The sequence below is a fragment of the Centruroides vittatus genome, unplaced genomic scaffold, assembly GCF_030686945.1.
Source record: "Centruroides vittatus isolate TY-2023 unplaced genomic scaffold, ASM3068694v2 contig_711, whole genome shotgun sequence".
NCBI lineage: Eukaryota > Metazoa > Arthropoda > Arachnida > Scorpiones > Buthidae > Centruroides > Centruroides vittatus.
In genome coordinates, this window is record NW_027122451.1 from 41,970 (window position 1) to 55,708 (window position 13,739).

Below are 13,739 nucleotides of genomic sequence, written 5' to 3' on the forward strand. Positions count from 1 at the left end.
TTTCGTTGACAAAAATGAAAGGAAACTATCCACCTAACAAATACAATATTAATGTTAAGAACTTTAAATTATATAAGAAGGCTTTTGATGCAATGAATGAACATTTAGACGAAAATGTTTAATTATATATTAAGGAAAAAGGCTTTTAAGGGATATGCTGAAACATATAGAGCATTTATTGTAGAAAATATTGATCCTGCCGTCTTTTTTGAAAATATAACAATCAGTGTTCATAATATTTTAGCTAATGATAATCTTGCTTGTATAAGAAAATTTTTAATCACTTTAAAAACGAAATTTTTAAAATATAAAGAGGATGATATTACTGTGTATCAGGATGTATATTTTTCTAGCCATGTTGACCATATTTTGTCTTCATATATGATTGATGAGAAATTAATGAATGCATTTGATACAATTTTAAATTATATTGATGAGTTTATAAAATACGGATCGAGGTAAATATTAAAAGAAATTATATTTATAGATGTCAATATAGGAATATATAAAAATGAAATTGGAGAATGTAGTAATATTATTCTTCCTAAACTTTTAATTAATAAACGTTGTGTATTAAATATAAAATGTTCAGATTATCAATGTTTTTTATATTGTGTAATTGCGGATATGTATCCAACAATTAGCACTAACAAAAATTCTATATATTTATATAGAAAATATTTAAAATATTTAAATGTAAATCGCTTAAAATTTCTTGTAAGTGTAAAAAATATCCCAATATTTGAAAAAAATAATTGTGTAAATACTCATGTATATGGATACGAAAACAAACTAATTTATCCAATTTATATAAGTAAATTTCAATTTGAAAAAAAAGTAAATTTGTTCTTATATAAATCTCATTATTTTTTAATCAGAAATTTTAATAAATTAATGTCTGACAAGTCTTCAGCAAGAAAATTTTGTAAACGATGTTTAAACGGTTTTAAAAGAAAAAGTACCTTAAATAATCATGTAAAATTTTGTTCTAATCATAAATATCAAAAAGTATTTGCCCCCAAAGGAAACGATGCAATTGTAAAATTTCACTCTTATGAAAAATCACTATTCCACCCGATCTGTATTTATGCAGATTTTGAATCAATTTTGGAAGAAATTTTTTTTGATGAAATAGATCCTGAAGTAAGTTCTACTAAAATTGTTGAAATTCATAAACCTTTATGTTATTTGATTATAATTATTAAAAACGAAGATACAATAATATATAGTAATTATTATTGTAGTGATAATGTCGTTAATGAGTTTTTAATTGATATCCAAAAGCAACTAAATAATTTCTTAGATAAAATATATCGTTATGTTAAAATTAATTTAAATACTGTTTCCAATACTTCGAAACATTTATGCCATATTTGCAATGAAAAATTTGCTGCTGATGATTTGTGTGTGATGGATCACGATCATCAAACAGGTCATTTTCATGGGTAGGCTTATAACAGCTGCAATTTAAATTTTTGACTAAAAATGTTTATTCCAATTATACTGCACAATTTTTCAGGTTATGACTCACATTTAATTTTTAAAAATATTCCTTCTGAATTATTTTCAAAAATTAGAATTATTCCAATAAATTCAGAAAAATTCACAAGATTTTCATTAGATTATTTTAAATTTATTGATAGTTATCAATTGTTAAATTCTTCGCTCTCTGTTTTAACAGAAAACCTAAAAAATGCAAATTATGATTTTCCAATTTTTAATCATTTTTTTGCACCAACAAATAGAGAATTATTAAAAAGAAGTTTTTCCATATTCTTATTTTAAAAATAAGCGAATATTAGATAAAACCACGACTCCCCCCTAAAGTGTTTTTATAATGAATTACTAAGAGAAAATATTACAGATGATGATTACAATCATGCTCAATTAATTTGGAAAACATTTAACTAAAAAACTTTTAACGACTATTTAAAATTATACCAATATGTTGATACTATAAGTAGTAGTGGTTTGGGCCATTCTAATAACAAAATTGTGAAAATAAATTTTATTTTGTTTATAAAGTATTACAAATAATTTATTAATACCTTTTGTCATACTTGAATTGAAAAATGTGATTGGCTGATTGTTGATATAAATAAAATTTAAACATATGTTAGAATTTATTTTAATGTCAGGATCGAACATGGAAGCATACGGTTTTATTTTACCTACAACAGCGACAGAAATTATTCTGTTTCTCCTTGTTTGTACAAGCTTTGTACAAGTCTCTGGATAGCTGCATAGCTGCGGTAAATTTTTCACTCGATATTCCTGATAATTATCCTATTGTTTTGCGTTATTTCAAACTTAACGGAGATATATGGAAAGGAGATGGAAATTTCGGTTTTATAATTATTGATGAAGACGGAAGAATTAACGAAGTTAGTAATAAATTATATTATTCGTTTGAAGATTGTTCAAATGTTATGAAGGAAGTTTACGTTGAAAAGAATAAAAAGAATATATTAATATTTAGAAAGATAAATTGCAGATTGAAACATTATAAATTTACTAAAGTCCTTAAAATTTCTATTGATATGTATTTTGAGCATCCGAGTAACTGTATAATCGCCAAACCATTGCAATGTAGAAAGACTATGTTAGTAAGAAAAATTATTCGTTGTAAAATATATGATAAGCCATTAAAGAAAGTTTTATGGTGTTATTCTGTATGTTTGCCGTTTTTTCCAAATGAGAAAGGTATTACATTTATGTACAACTTACCTGAATCTGTGCAAGAATAGGATTTAGTAATAATTGATGATTTGATGCACAAACTCAGTTCAAAAACTGCATTTCTGTTTACGACAGAGTTCACCATTATAATGAAAGCATGATCCTAATAATGCAAAATCTGTTTCCAAAAAATAGAATTACAAAAGATATTACTTTAAATACACATTATTTGATTTTGTTTAAAAATAATCGTGATGAAAGTCAAGTTGTTTGGGACGGCAGGTCTTTGCAATTTGTAATTTTTTTATGGATGCGTATAAAAAAGTGACAGAAAAGGATTTTGGTTATTTGTTACTGGATTTTCACCCGAAAACAGACAAAAAACTTTCGGTGCAAGATTCGTGTTTTCCAGATGAGCAAGGTATTTATTGGATATATTTACTGATAAAATGAAGAATATAAAGAAAAATTATCATATGCTGGCGCTTTTAGCCAAACCTACTCCCTCTCAATGAAGACCGATATTGAAAGATATTATCCCAATCAAGTTAAAGTTTTGTGCGAAATAAGCGATAATTTGCAGAGAGGAAATATACCTGCTAATGTTCATAAATTACGAAAATATAAAAAAATAATCAGGAAATTAAGTGAAAAACTTTTCGGAGATCTGTTTTGCAAATCCATACTGATTTTGGGCAAATTAGGAAAATATCTGGGATGTAAAGCATTAAATTTCGCATCAGGTGTTGGATCGGACGTAACTGCAGGGAAATCGTTTAAAGTATCGGCAAAATCACATCTAAAAGATATTGGCTCTGAAATTAAAGACAATGTAGTTTAAAAAGTAAAAGGTGGATCAAGTATAAAACGAAAGCGACCGAAGAGACTGAAGCAGACGCAGAACAAAAGACGGAAAGTACACGATATATTTTCGGAATAAGAAAATGGACCCGAATTCCTGCCCCTGCACCAAAAGCGAACTCGACTTATTTAGCACCGTTTCGACGCAACTGGCCATCGACAATACTACAGAAGTTATTGTTCATCCCGTAGCAACAATATCGGATAGCCGTGCCCCGATAGAATTTTACATATCCGGTTCTGGCGAAAATTATATCGACTTGCATTCGATTTATCTCCACGTTCAAGCAAAAATTATTAAAAGCGACGGAACGGACGTTTCTGCCGAAGAAAAGGTCGCACCTGTTAATTATTTTTTAAATAGTTTATTTTCTCAATGCAGCGTGTTTTTAAATGATAAACAAATAATTTCGCAGACTAATTACTGCTACCGATCTATTTTAGAAGCATTATTATTTTATTCAAAAGATGCGCAGGAAACTTTTTTAACGAGCGCATTATTTTATAAAGATACTGCGCAATATATGGACTCGTTAGACGATAATAATGAAGGATTGGCTAAAAGATTTAATATTGCTAAACAAAGTAAATTAATAGATTTAATCGGAAGGCTTCATACCGATTTGTCTAATCAACCTAAATTGTTAATTAATAACGTTGATTTAAGAATTAAATTAAAAAGATCTAAAGACAATTTTGCTCTAATGTCTACCAGCAATAATTATAAAATAATTATAAAAAACGCGTCTCTAAAAATTAATAAAGTAGACGTTAGTTTGTCTGTTCAAATTGGAATAGAAAAAGCGCTGCAAACAGGCATCATAAAAATGCCGTTTCGAAGAACCGATGTAAAAGTTTTTACCCTAAGTAGCGGAATACAATCTACTAATATCTCAAACGCCGTAATCGGCCAGCTGCCTTACAGAATGACTATCGGTCTAGTTTCTAATACTGCATTTAATGGAAATGTAAAATATAATCCTTTCAATTTTAAAAATTACAATTTAAATTATATATGTTTATTAAAAGACAACCAAATGTTGCCACCTCAACCATATTGTCCGGATTATGGAAGCGACGCTTGTGGAAAAAATTTTATATCATTATTCGAAGATATAGGATGTATTAATCACCATAAATATACTAACATATCTTACAAAGAGTATAAAGACGGATACACTCTCTACAGTTTCGACTTAACACAGGATCGAGCCGCCTCCGAATCACATAAGAGTATAAATCAAATAGGAAACATCTCAATCGAATTTAAGTTCGCAACGGCATTACTAGAAACTGTAAACGTTATTTGTTTACTCGAATACAATAATACTCTAGAAATCGATGCTTCGAGGACTGTTTTTGTCGATTACTAATGAACACCGTCACACTGTGGAGGCTCGCATCCAGCGATCCGAAAATAAAAGAAACTTTTGGAGGAGTTTTTGCATCGGATGATTTACCTGTTTGCATCGCTAAGTATAAATCGTATATAATTAACTTAGACGAAAGAAATAAACCCGGAAGTCACTGGATATCGGTATTCTTTGACGGAAAAATCTGTTTTTACTACGATAGTTACGGGATTAAGCCATCGAAACAGAATATAATAGATTTTATAACACGAAATTCTAAAACTTGTTGCTGGAATAATAACGTTCATCAGAGTTTATATTCGACGAATTGCGGCTATTTTTGTTTGTATTTTCTATATAAAATGAATAGAAACCAATGTTTAAACGAATTAAGTAAAACGGATAAAGTCTATAACGACGAATTTGTACAAAACTTTGTTAAACACCGTTTGTATTTAGCGCGCTCTCTTACTGTAACGTATAATCAATGCTGTAATTCAATGAAAAATAATAAAAGCATTTAAAGTGTAAAAAATTGATTTATTTTTTCAAAAATAAATTACAGGTGGGGGTATTGCCATATATCTGTAAATAAAAAAACCCAAAATTAAAAAATAAATATAATATTATTTACCGATTTTTATATAAGAATAACATATATTTACTGTGTTTAAACATGTATGTCTTATACGAAAAAACATTGCACAGAGGACAGTGGGCGATAAAACGGGTAAGGTCCGTACAGATGTTTAATAGTGCGGCACCATCCTGCGGCCGACGACATTCATGCGGATAACCCATCCTGTGAATATTACACACCGTTTCCTTCGTCCGTTTTTTGGGAGGAGGGCAGTTGTGAGGGTATTTTTTTAGGTGGTTTGGGCATGGAACCCTTATGTCGGAAGATTTCGGCACGCCGAAATCTTCCAGATCGAAATATGGTATATACACGTTATAAATTTCACTCGTTAAATCTAAAAAATTTTTTTCAATTTCCCCTCCCTTATAATAAAAAATTTTATATTTTAAAAATAAATCATATAAAATTCGACAAACATTTTCACTTTTCTCCCACTCACCAAAAGGCCCTTCTTCATATGCTAAATAAAGACCGTGTAAATGGTTGCCGAATCTTACATTTATTTTATTAGAATAATTCAACCAGTCGAAGATAATATTTTCATTATAAAAATCAATTTTACCGAATTCGTTCCAATTGTGAGCCACATACCCGACCTGACGACATAATGTATCGAACGCAAGACCCATATCCTTGATTGTAAACGCCTCAAAATCTATAATTACTCCTATATTACATTTCTCCTCCTCCCTTGTATATAAACGGTGTGGATCCATGATCATCCACGCAGGATGCGAGTCTATCCAGTCGTAATCTAATTTATATAAATATATATTATATAAAGAATAAAGAAAACCTTGTTTTTATTTTAGTACTCACATTTAAAATCGCAAGATCCATCGCGGACCGCCGGTATACCAGAATTTACATTGTCTAAATCTAAAATATTTCTTTTTTAAAATATATTAATTAAATGTAGATATATAAAAAATATACTTACAAGCCATCTTCTAGCTAAGATGCTTTAAGTTTGACAGAAACTTCTGGGTTCCGAGCGGTATTTATACAAAATTCGAGGCTATAAAAAAAAAACCTTAAACTTTCTAGCAACCGAGATCATTTCCTTAAACTTTCTAGAGACGTCAAAAATAAATTAAAGGGTTATAATCTGTGCCGACAGGTTGCTGAAGGGGTTATGAATGACACAGTTAGATTATTTTTTCCTGTCGAAAATGCTAACACGACGCAGTTTCCCGATCAAAAATAAATTACAAAATTAGTTTGTCACTTTTTCCGCGTCAGAAATTAGATTTTTCTGGGACAAAAATTCGCCAAAAGCCTTACGAAATTAGTTCTGCGACACAGTTTCCTGATAGACTAGGGGCTAAAGGGTTTACTAAATTAGATTTTTCTGGGACAAAAATTCGCCAAAAGCCTTACGAAATTAGTTCTGCGACCCAGTTTCCTGATAGAGAGCCGTTGACTTTCCAGTTCTAACCGGTACAATCCGGTTAGATTAACTGCTATATATACTAGGACCAGGAGACCGTCCGACACATCTTGTCTACTACAAGTATCTCCAATCACAACTAAGAAAACATGTCGTCAGATGCTGGTAAGAATTTATTATTTTTTATTATTTTAAAAATATTTTTATTAAATAGTATGTAATTTTTAATTTAAAAAATGAATTTGATTTTAACGTAAAACAGAATGTCGTTAAAAAGAGAGGTCCAAAACCAAAAAATACCGAAGATCAGCAGATGAAAAAGCAAAAATTTGACTTAGACCTAAGCGTGCATAATACTAAATCTTTGAAAATTCGGCCATTTACAATCAAAATATGTGAAAATCAGATAATGGAGGTTACAGAATTTCAATCTACTGCATATATTTCGTTGACAAAGACAAAAGGAAACTATCCGCCCAACAAATACAATATTAATGTTAAGGATTTTAAATTATATAAGAAGGCTTTCGATGCAATGGGCGAACATTTAGACGAAAATGTTTAATTTTATATTAAGAAAGAAAGCTTTTAGAGGATATGCGAAAACATATAGAGCGTTTATTGCAGAAAATGTTGATCCTGCAGTCTTTTTTGAAAAAATAACGCCGACTGTTTATAATATTTTAGCTAGCGATAATTTTGTGTGTAGAAGAAAATTTTTGATAAATTTAAAAACTAAATTTTTAAAATATTTAGAGGATGATATTGCAGAATATCAAGATGTATATTTTTCCAGCCATGTTGAGCATATTTTATCCTCGTATATGATTAACGATAAATTAACTAATGCTTTCGATACAATTCTAAATTATATCGACGAATTTATTAAGTATGGATCGGGATGGATACTAAATGAAATTATATTCATAGATATTAATATTGGCATATATAAAAATGAAAGTGGCGGCTGCGGTAATATTATTCTTCCTAAATCTTTAGTTAATAAACGTTGCGTATTAAATATAAAATGTTCGGACAATCAATGTTTTCTATATTGTATAATTGCACATTTGTATCCCGCAACTGGTAGTAACAGAAATTCTGTATATTTATATAGAAAATATTTAAAATATTTAAATACAAATCGTTTAAAATTTCCTGTAATCGTGAAAAATATTCCTATATTTGAAAAAAATAATTGTCTGACTATTAATGTTTATGGCTACGAAAAGAAATTAATTTATCCTATCTATATAAGTAAATTTCAATTTGAAAAAGAGATAAATTTATTGCTATATAAGTCACACTATTTCTTGATTAGGAACTTTAATAAATTAATGTCCGATAAATTTTTTTCTAGAAAATACTGTAAAAAATGTCTAAACGGATTCAAAAGAGAGTGTACTTTAAATGATCACGTTAAATTTTGTTCTAATCATAAATATCAAAAAGTATCAACCCCAAAAGGTGAGAATGCGATTGTAAAATTCCGGGCGATAGAAAAGGAATTATTCTTTCCCGTAGCGTGTTATTGCGACTTTGAATCAATTTTGGAAGAGGTTTCTTCCGATGAAATAGATCCGAGTGTTAGTTTTACTAAAAATATCGAAATTCATAAACCTATATGTTATTCTATTATAATTATCGAAAACGAAGATAAGATAATATATAGCAATTTTTATTTGGGTGATAACGCCGTTAATAATTTTCTAATTGATATCCAAAACCAGCTAAGTAATTTATTAGATATAATAAATCGCAACGTCGAAATTAATTTAAATAGTATTTCTAATATTTCGAAACATATATGCCATATTTGTAAGGAAAAATTTAATGATGATGATCTGCGCGTATTGGATCACAATCACCAGACAGGTGATATCCGCGGATATGCCCATAATCGATGCAATTTGAATTATCGATTAAAAACATTTATCCCGATTATACTTCATAATTTTTCGGGTTATGATTCGCATTTAATTTTTAAAAATATTCCTTCCAAATTATTTTCGAAAATTAAAATTATCCCCATAAATTCCGAAAAATTTACAACATTTTCATTAGATTATTATAAATTCATTGACAGTTTCCAGTTTTTAAATTCTAGCCTCGCCGTTTTAACCGAGAACTTAAAAAATGCGAATTATAATTTCCCAATTTTTAATCGTTTTTTTCGTCGCTGTACATATAGAGAATTATTATTAAGAAAGGGAATTTTTCCATATTCCTATTTTAAAAATAAGCGAATATTAGACGAAAAACAATTGCCTCCTAAAGAATGTTTTTATAACGAGTTATCGCAAGAAAATATTACTGACGAAGATTACGATCACGCCCAATTAGTTTGGGAAAAATTTAACTGTAAAACTTTTAAAGACTATTTAAAATTATACCAATATGTCGATACTATATTATTGGCAGATATATTCCAGAATTTCAGAAAATTAAGTTTAACGTATTATAATTTAGATCCCGTATATTTTATAACTGCACCTGATTTAACATGGAATTGCGGTTTAAAAATGACAAAAATCCAATTAGAATTATTCAGTGACTGTCGAAAAGTATTTATTTATCGAACAAGCCATGCAGAGGAGGAATTAGTTTGGCAGGGAAAAGATTTGCGCGAGCTAATAATCCGCTAATACCGCAAACATATGATAAAAATCTGCCTCATAATTATATTCTGTCGATAGATGCAAATAATCTTTACGGGTTTGTGATGAGCGCATACTTACCCGTAAATAATTTTAGATGGCTACACAAAGACGAAATAGACGCTTTAGACATACCTAATATATCCGATAAAAATAGCATAGGATATATCTTAGAAGTCGATTTAAAATATCCCGAAACTCTTCATGATAGACACGATGACTTACCGCTTGCCCCAGAGCATATTTCGATCCCGTACGATTTATTATCTAATTATCAAAAAACAGTATTAAAAAAATTAAATTTAAAGTATGTCAATACTAATAAAAAATTAACTCCTACTCTTTTCGATAAAACAAACTATGTAGTTCATTATAGAAATTTAAAATTTTATCTAGAAGAGGGTTTGATAATAACTAAAATTCATAGAGTATTGGCATTTTGTCAAAGTCCATGGCTTAGAAAATATATTCATTTTAATAATAAAAAAAGACAAGAATCAACTAATGATTTTGACAAATCATTTTTTAAATTAATGAATAATAGTTTTTTTGGAAAAACCTGTCAAAATGTAAGAAAGCGTATTAATTTAAAAGCAGCTACAACATTAAATCAATATCGTAGATATCTGTCTAAACCGTCCGTAGAAAAGTTTCAAATTATAAATGACAATCTTGCAATTTTTAAAATGAAAAAACCAAATTTAATTTTAGATAAACCAATTTATATAGGTTTTTGTGTATTAGAATTAAGTAAATTGCATATTTACCAAACATTTTATAAAATATTTAAAAATAGATATGGTGAAAACGTACGATTATTATACACTGACACAGATTCTCTCACGCTTCAAATATTTACAAACGACGTATACGAAGATTTTAAATCATTTCCTGATATTTTTGACTTTAGTAATTATCCTAAAACTCACAAATTATATAACGAAACGAACAAAAACAAACTGGGTTATTTTAAAGACGAAACTCAATCAAAACCAATAATTGAATTTTGCTCCCTAAAACCAAAAATGTATTCTTATATTTTCGATAAACAAAATAAAAAAACTGCTAAAGGTATTAAAAAATCTGTTATAAAAACATTTAATCACGATAAATATAAAGAAGTTTTGTTTAATACAGAATTATTAAGACACCAGCAATATGGAATTAAAAGCAAAAATCATGTAGTAACAACATATCTACAAAATAAAATTTCACTTTCTCCTTTTTACGATAAAAAATTTATTTTAGATAATGGAATAGACGTGCTATCATTTGGTCACTACAGTTTCTACTTTTAATTTACAGATCTATCATCATCATCTCCACAATATGGCTTTTTAATAGTATAGAAAAGAAAATATACTTATGTAATACACAGTATATGTAGTAAAACTTACCCTTGTTTAAAACAAGCATGTATTAAAGCGGCATCTCTAAAATTACCGAATAATAAAACATATATGTGTAAATTTTTTGTAATTAATGATAAAATAACATTACCGACATTTAACAAATATTTTATAAATTGTGATTGTATGAAATGTAATAATTAAATATTTTATTTTTAGAAATTGTATATTTTAAAAAATTATCCGAAACTGCAAAAATCCCGAAAAAAAGTTCTGCAGGGGCGGCTGGTTATGATATTTTTTGTGTTAACTGCTTTGACCTTAAACCCAATGAACTTAAAGTTGTATTCGTAGACCTTGCCATTAAAATGTCAAATAGTAACTGCTATGCTAGAATTGCTCCAAAATCATTATTATCGTTAAATAATATAATAATAAACAGGGAGTTATTGACTCCGATTATCGCGGAAACATCAGTGTAATGATGTATAACTTTGGACCTGAGACTGTTATTTTTGCACCTGGATCGCCAATAGCCCAAATAATATTCGAGAAAATAATGCATCCTACTTTTTTAGAAAAGGAGTCGTTAAGTGATAGTGACAGAAGTGAAATGGGGTTTGGCGAATATAACTATTCTCAGAAAGTAAGATTTGATGACTGTGACGAAATTCTTATTTCTGAAGACTCATGTGAAAAAAATGATGAAAAAAATAATGATGATAATTCAGAAACCTCTAGCTTACCCGATTCTGGAGACAAAAAGTAAAGAAAATTGTAATGGTTTAGGTATATACTCAATTATTTTTGTACTCATATATTAGTGATTGTAATATACTCAATTATTTTTGGTGATTGTAATATACTCAATTATTTTGTACTCAAATAAAGCAACAAATAATATTAAAATGTTTATTTCTTTGTAGACAAAGAACCACCCGCAATTGACTGGAAAATTTTCTCATCTTCTACAGACGAATACACAATAACACAATTTCAAGACCCCCTGGGACGCAATTAGTCGACGACGCGATTTATCTCTCCAATTTATTTCGGAATTCGCGGATAAATTAATTAGATTGGGAACACATATGGGAAAATTACAAATTTTCAACCACATTTATTTCAACCCATCTTAATTATGCAAAATGGGATTTAATTTGCCAATATCAACAATTAAATGATCTTTTCCTTACAAATTATTCAGACCATCTTGATTGGAATAAAGTCGCTGAATTTCAAACTCTCTCAGATGATTTTATTATCCTCTTCATACATAAATTTGATATAAAAAAACTATTAAAACACCAACAATTAAAAACATCAACTTTACGTAAAATAAAAAATCACTTAAACTGGATTTTTGTTTCTCGTTATCAAAAACTCGATCAAGACTTCATCGACGCGTTCCAAACTAAATTATCATGGTCTTACATTATATAATATCAAAATTTAACCAAGGAATACATTGTTAGCAATCGCGAAAATTTATTCCTGTACCTAATGTCAGAAATATGTCTCTGTTTAGAAAAACTGAAAGAAAGATACAATTATTAACTCTGTAATGCAAAGTAAAAATAAAAATCTTTTAAAATAATTTCAGTATTAAATTATTTCAACTTGATAAAAATAATTTACTTGATAATTTACTTAATTTTATATCAACTACCTTATATTAACTTAACAAAATAATTTAAAAAATTATTTACTCGACAATTTTGTGATTAGAGTGGGACATACATGTTATCCTATGGGAATTTTGTGATTAGAGTGGGACATACATGTTATCCTATGGGAATTTTGTGATTAGAGTGGCCCATTTGACTACTACTTGCGTTGCCAATTACGCTACCTGGACCTTGTCTGATCTCCTCTTCCAGCATATTTAAGCTAACAATATAACCATCGGTTATTACAATGCCAGCTGGGGACACATTCAGCACCCATGACATGCAACTCCCAAGGCACTCAACTGGCCATCGCAAACCCTGGCAAGGCATATAAATAATCAAACATCCTTATTACACCCGATACATATCAGGTTTAGTAAGGATGTTTGATTTTTATTTCTTATATCATTGAACTGCAATCGCCTGAATTAATTGTTTCTTAACATGGGTGCCAACTCTAATGGGTCTGTTCAGTTCCCAATAATATTTTAACTGGTGGTCTGCCTCTACAACATAATTTTTAAAATAACGAATAGTACATTCTTCTAATGGCAAAGACAAACGTTTCCCAGTCAAAGGGGGTTGAGTATTGGCTATAAAGAAATAATTTTTCATATTAGAAATCATTATTTGAATTGAATACAGATTTAAATTGAGTACATATATTAAGTGTATACAGCATTCTCCAAACCCTTTTTCTATAAGAGTCGGATACATATTTTTCAAAAATTATTTGAGTGATAGCTGTTCTGGCTTTAATAATTATATTTTCTCATCTGAAATTTAGTTTTCAATTGTTTGTTTTATAAAATGAATATTATTTCTAAAAATACCCCCTTTGGAAGACATTTGAAATAATATTTAACTATAATTAAGAGGAGAATTTAAAAATATTAAACTCAACTCACTTCAATTATTGTCAATAATAAAGTAATGTATTTTAATTAATTTCTATACACTTAAATTTATATTACTGAGTGTATAAACTCCCAGAAAACGAATTTGTAATTTTATTTCTCATGATATAATTGGTGAATCTATCGATTTTTAGAATGTCTTGTTACGATGTGTTAATCGTAAATGCTTTATTTTAAAAATTATTAATGCAAATTAAAATCAAAGTAAATTAAACACATATTTT

General features: G+C 28.7%; 1 protein-coding gene across 1 annotated transcript in view; it reads right to left on the minus strand.

Moving 5' to 3' along the window:
• Positions 1 to 5,411: 5,411 nt before the first annotated feature.
• The window catches only part of LOC136980561 (uncharacterized), a 29,867-nt gene continuing 21,539 nt past the window's right edge, over positions 5,412 to 13,739 (minus strand). Inside the window, exons 5-8 of the mRNA XM_067276693.1 lie at positions 6,473 to 6,550; positions 6,352 to 6,411; positions 5,558 to 6,286; positions 5,412 to 5,477 (exon numbers count right to left, since the gene is read on the minus strand). Coding sequence (XP_067132794.1) covers positions 5,452 to 5,477; positions 5,558 to 6,286; positions 6,352 to 6,411; positions 6,473 to 6,479 — 822 coding nt within the window. The 5' untranslated portion in view covers positions 6,480 to 6,550 and the 3' untranslated portion in view covers positions 5,412 to 5,451. The remainder of the gene's footprint in view (positions 5,478 to 5,557; positions 6,287 to 6,351; positions 6,412 to 6,472; positions 6,551 to 13,739) is intronic.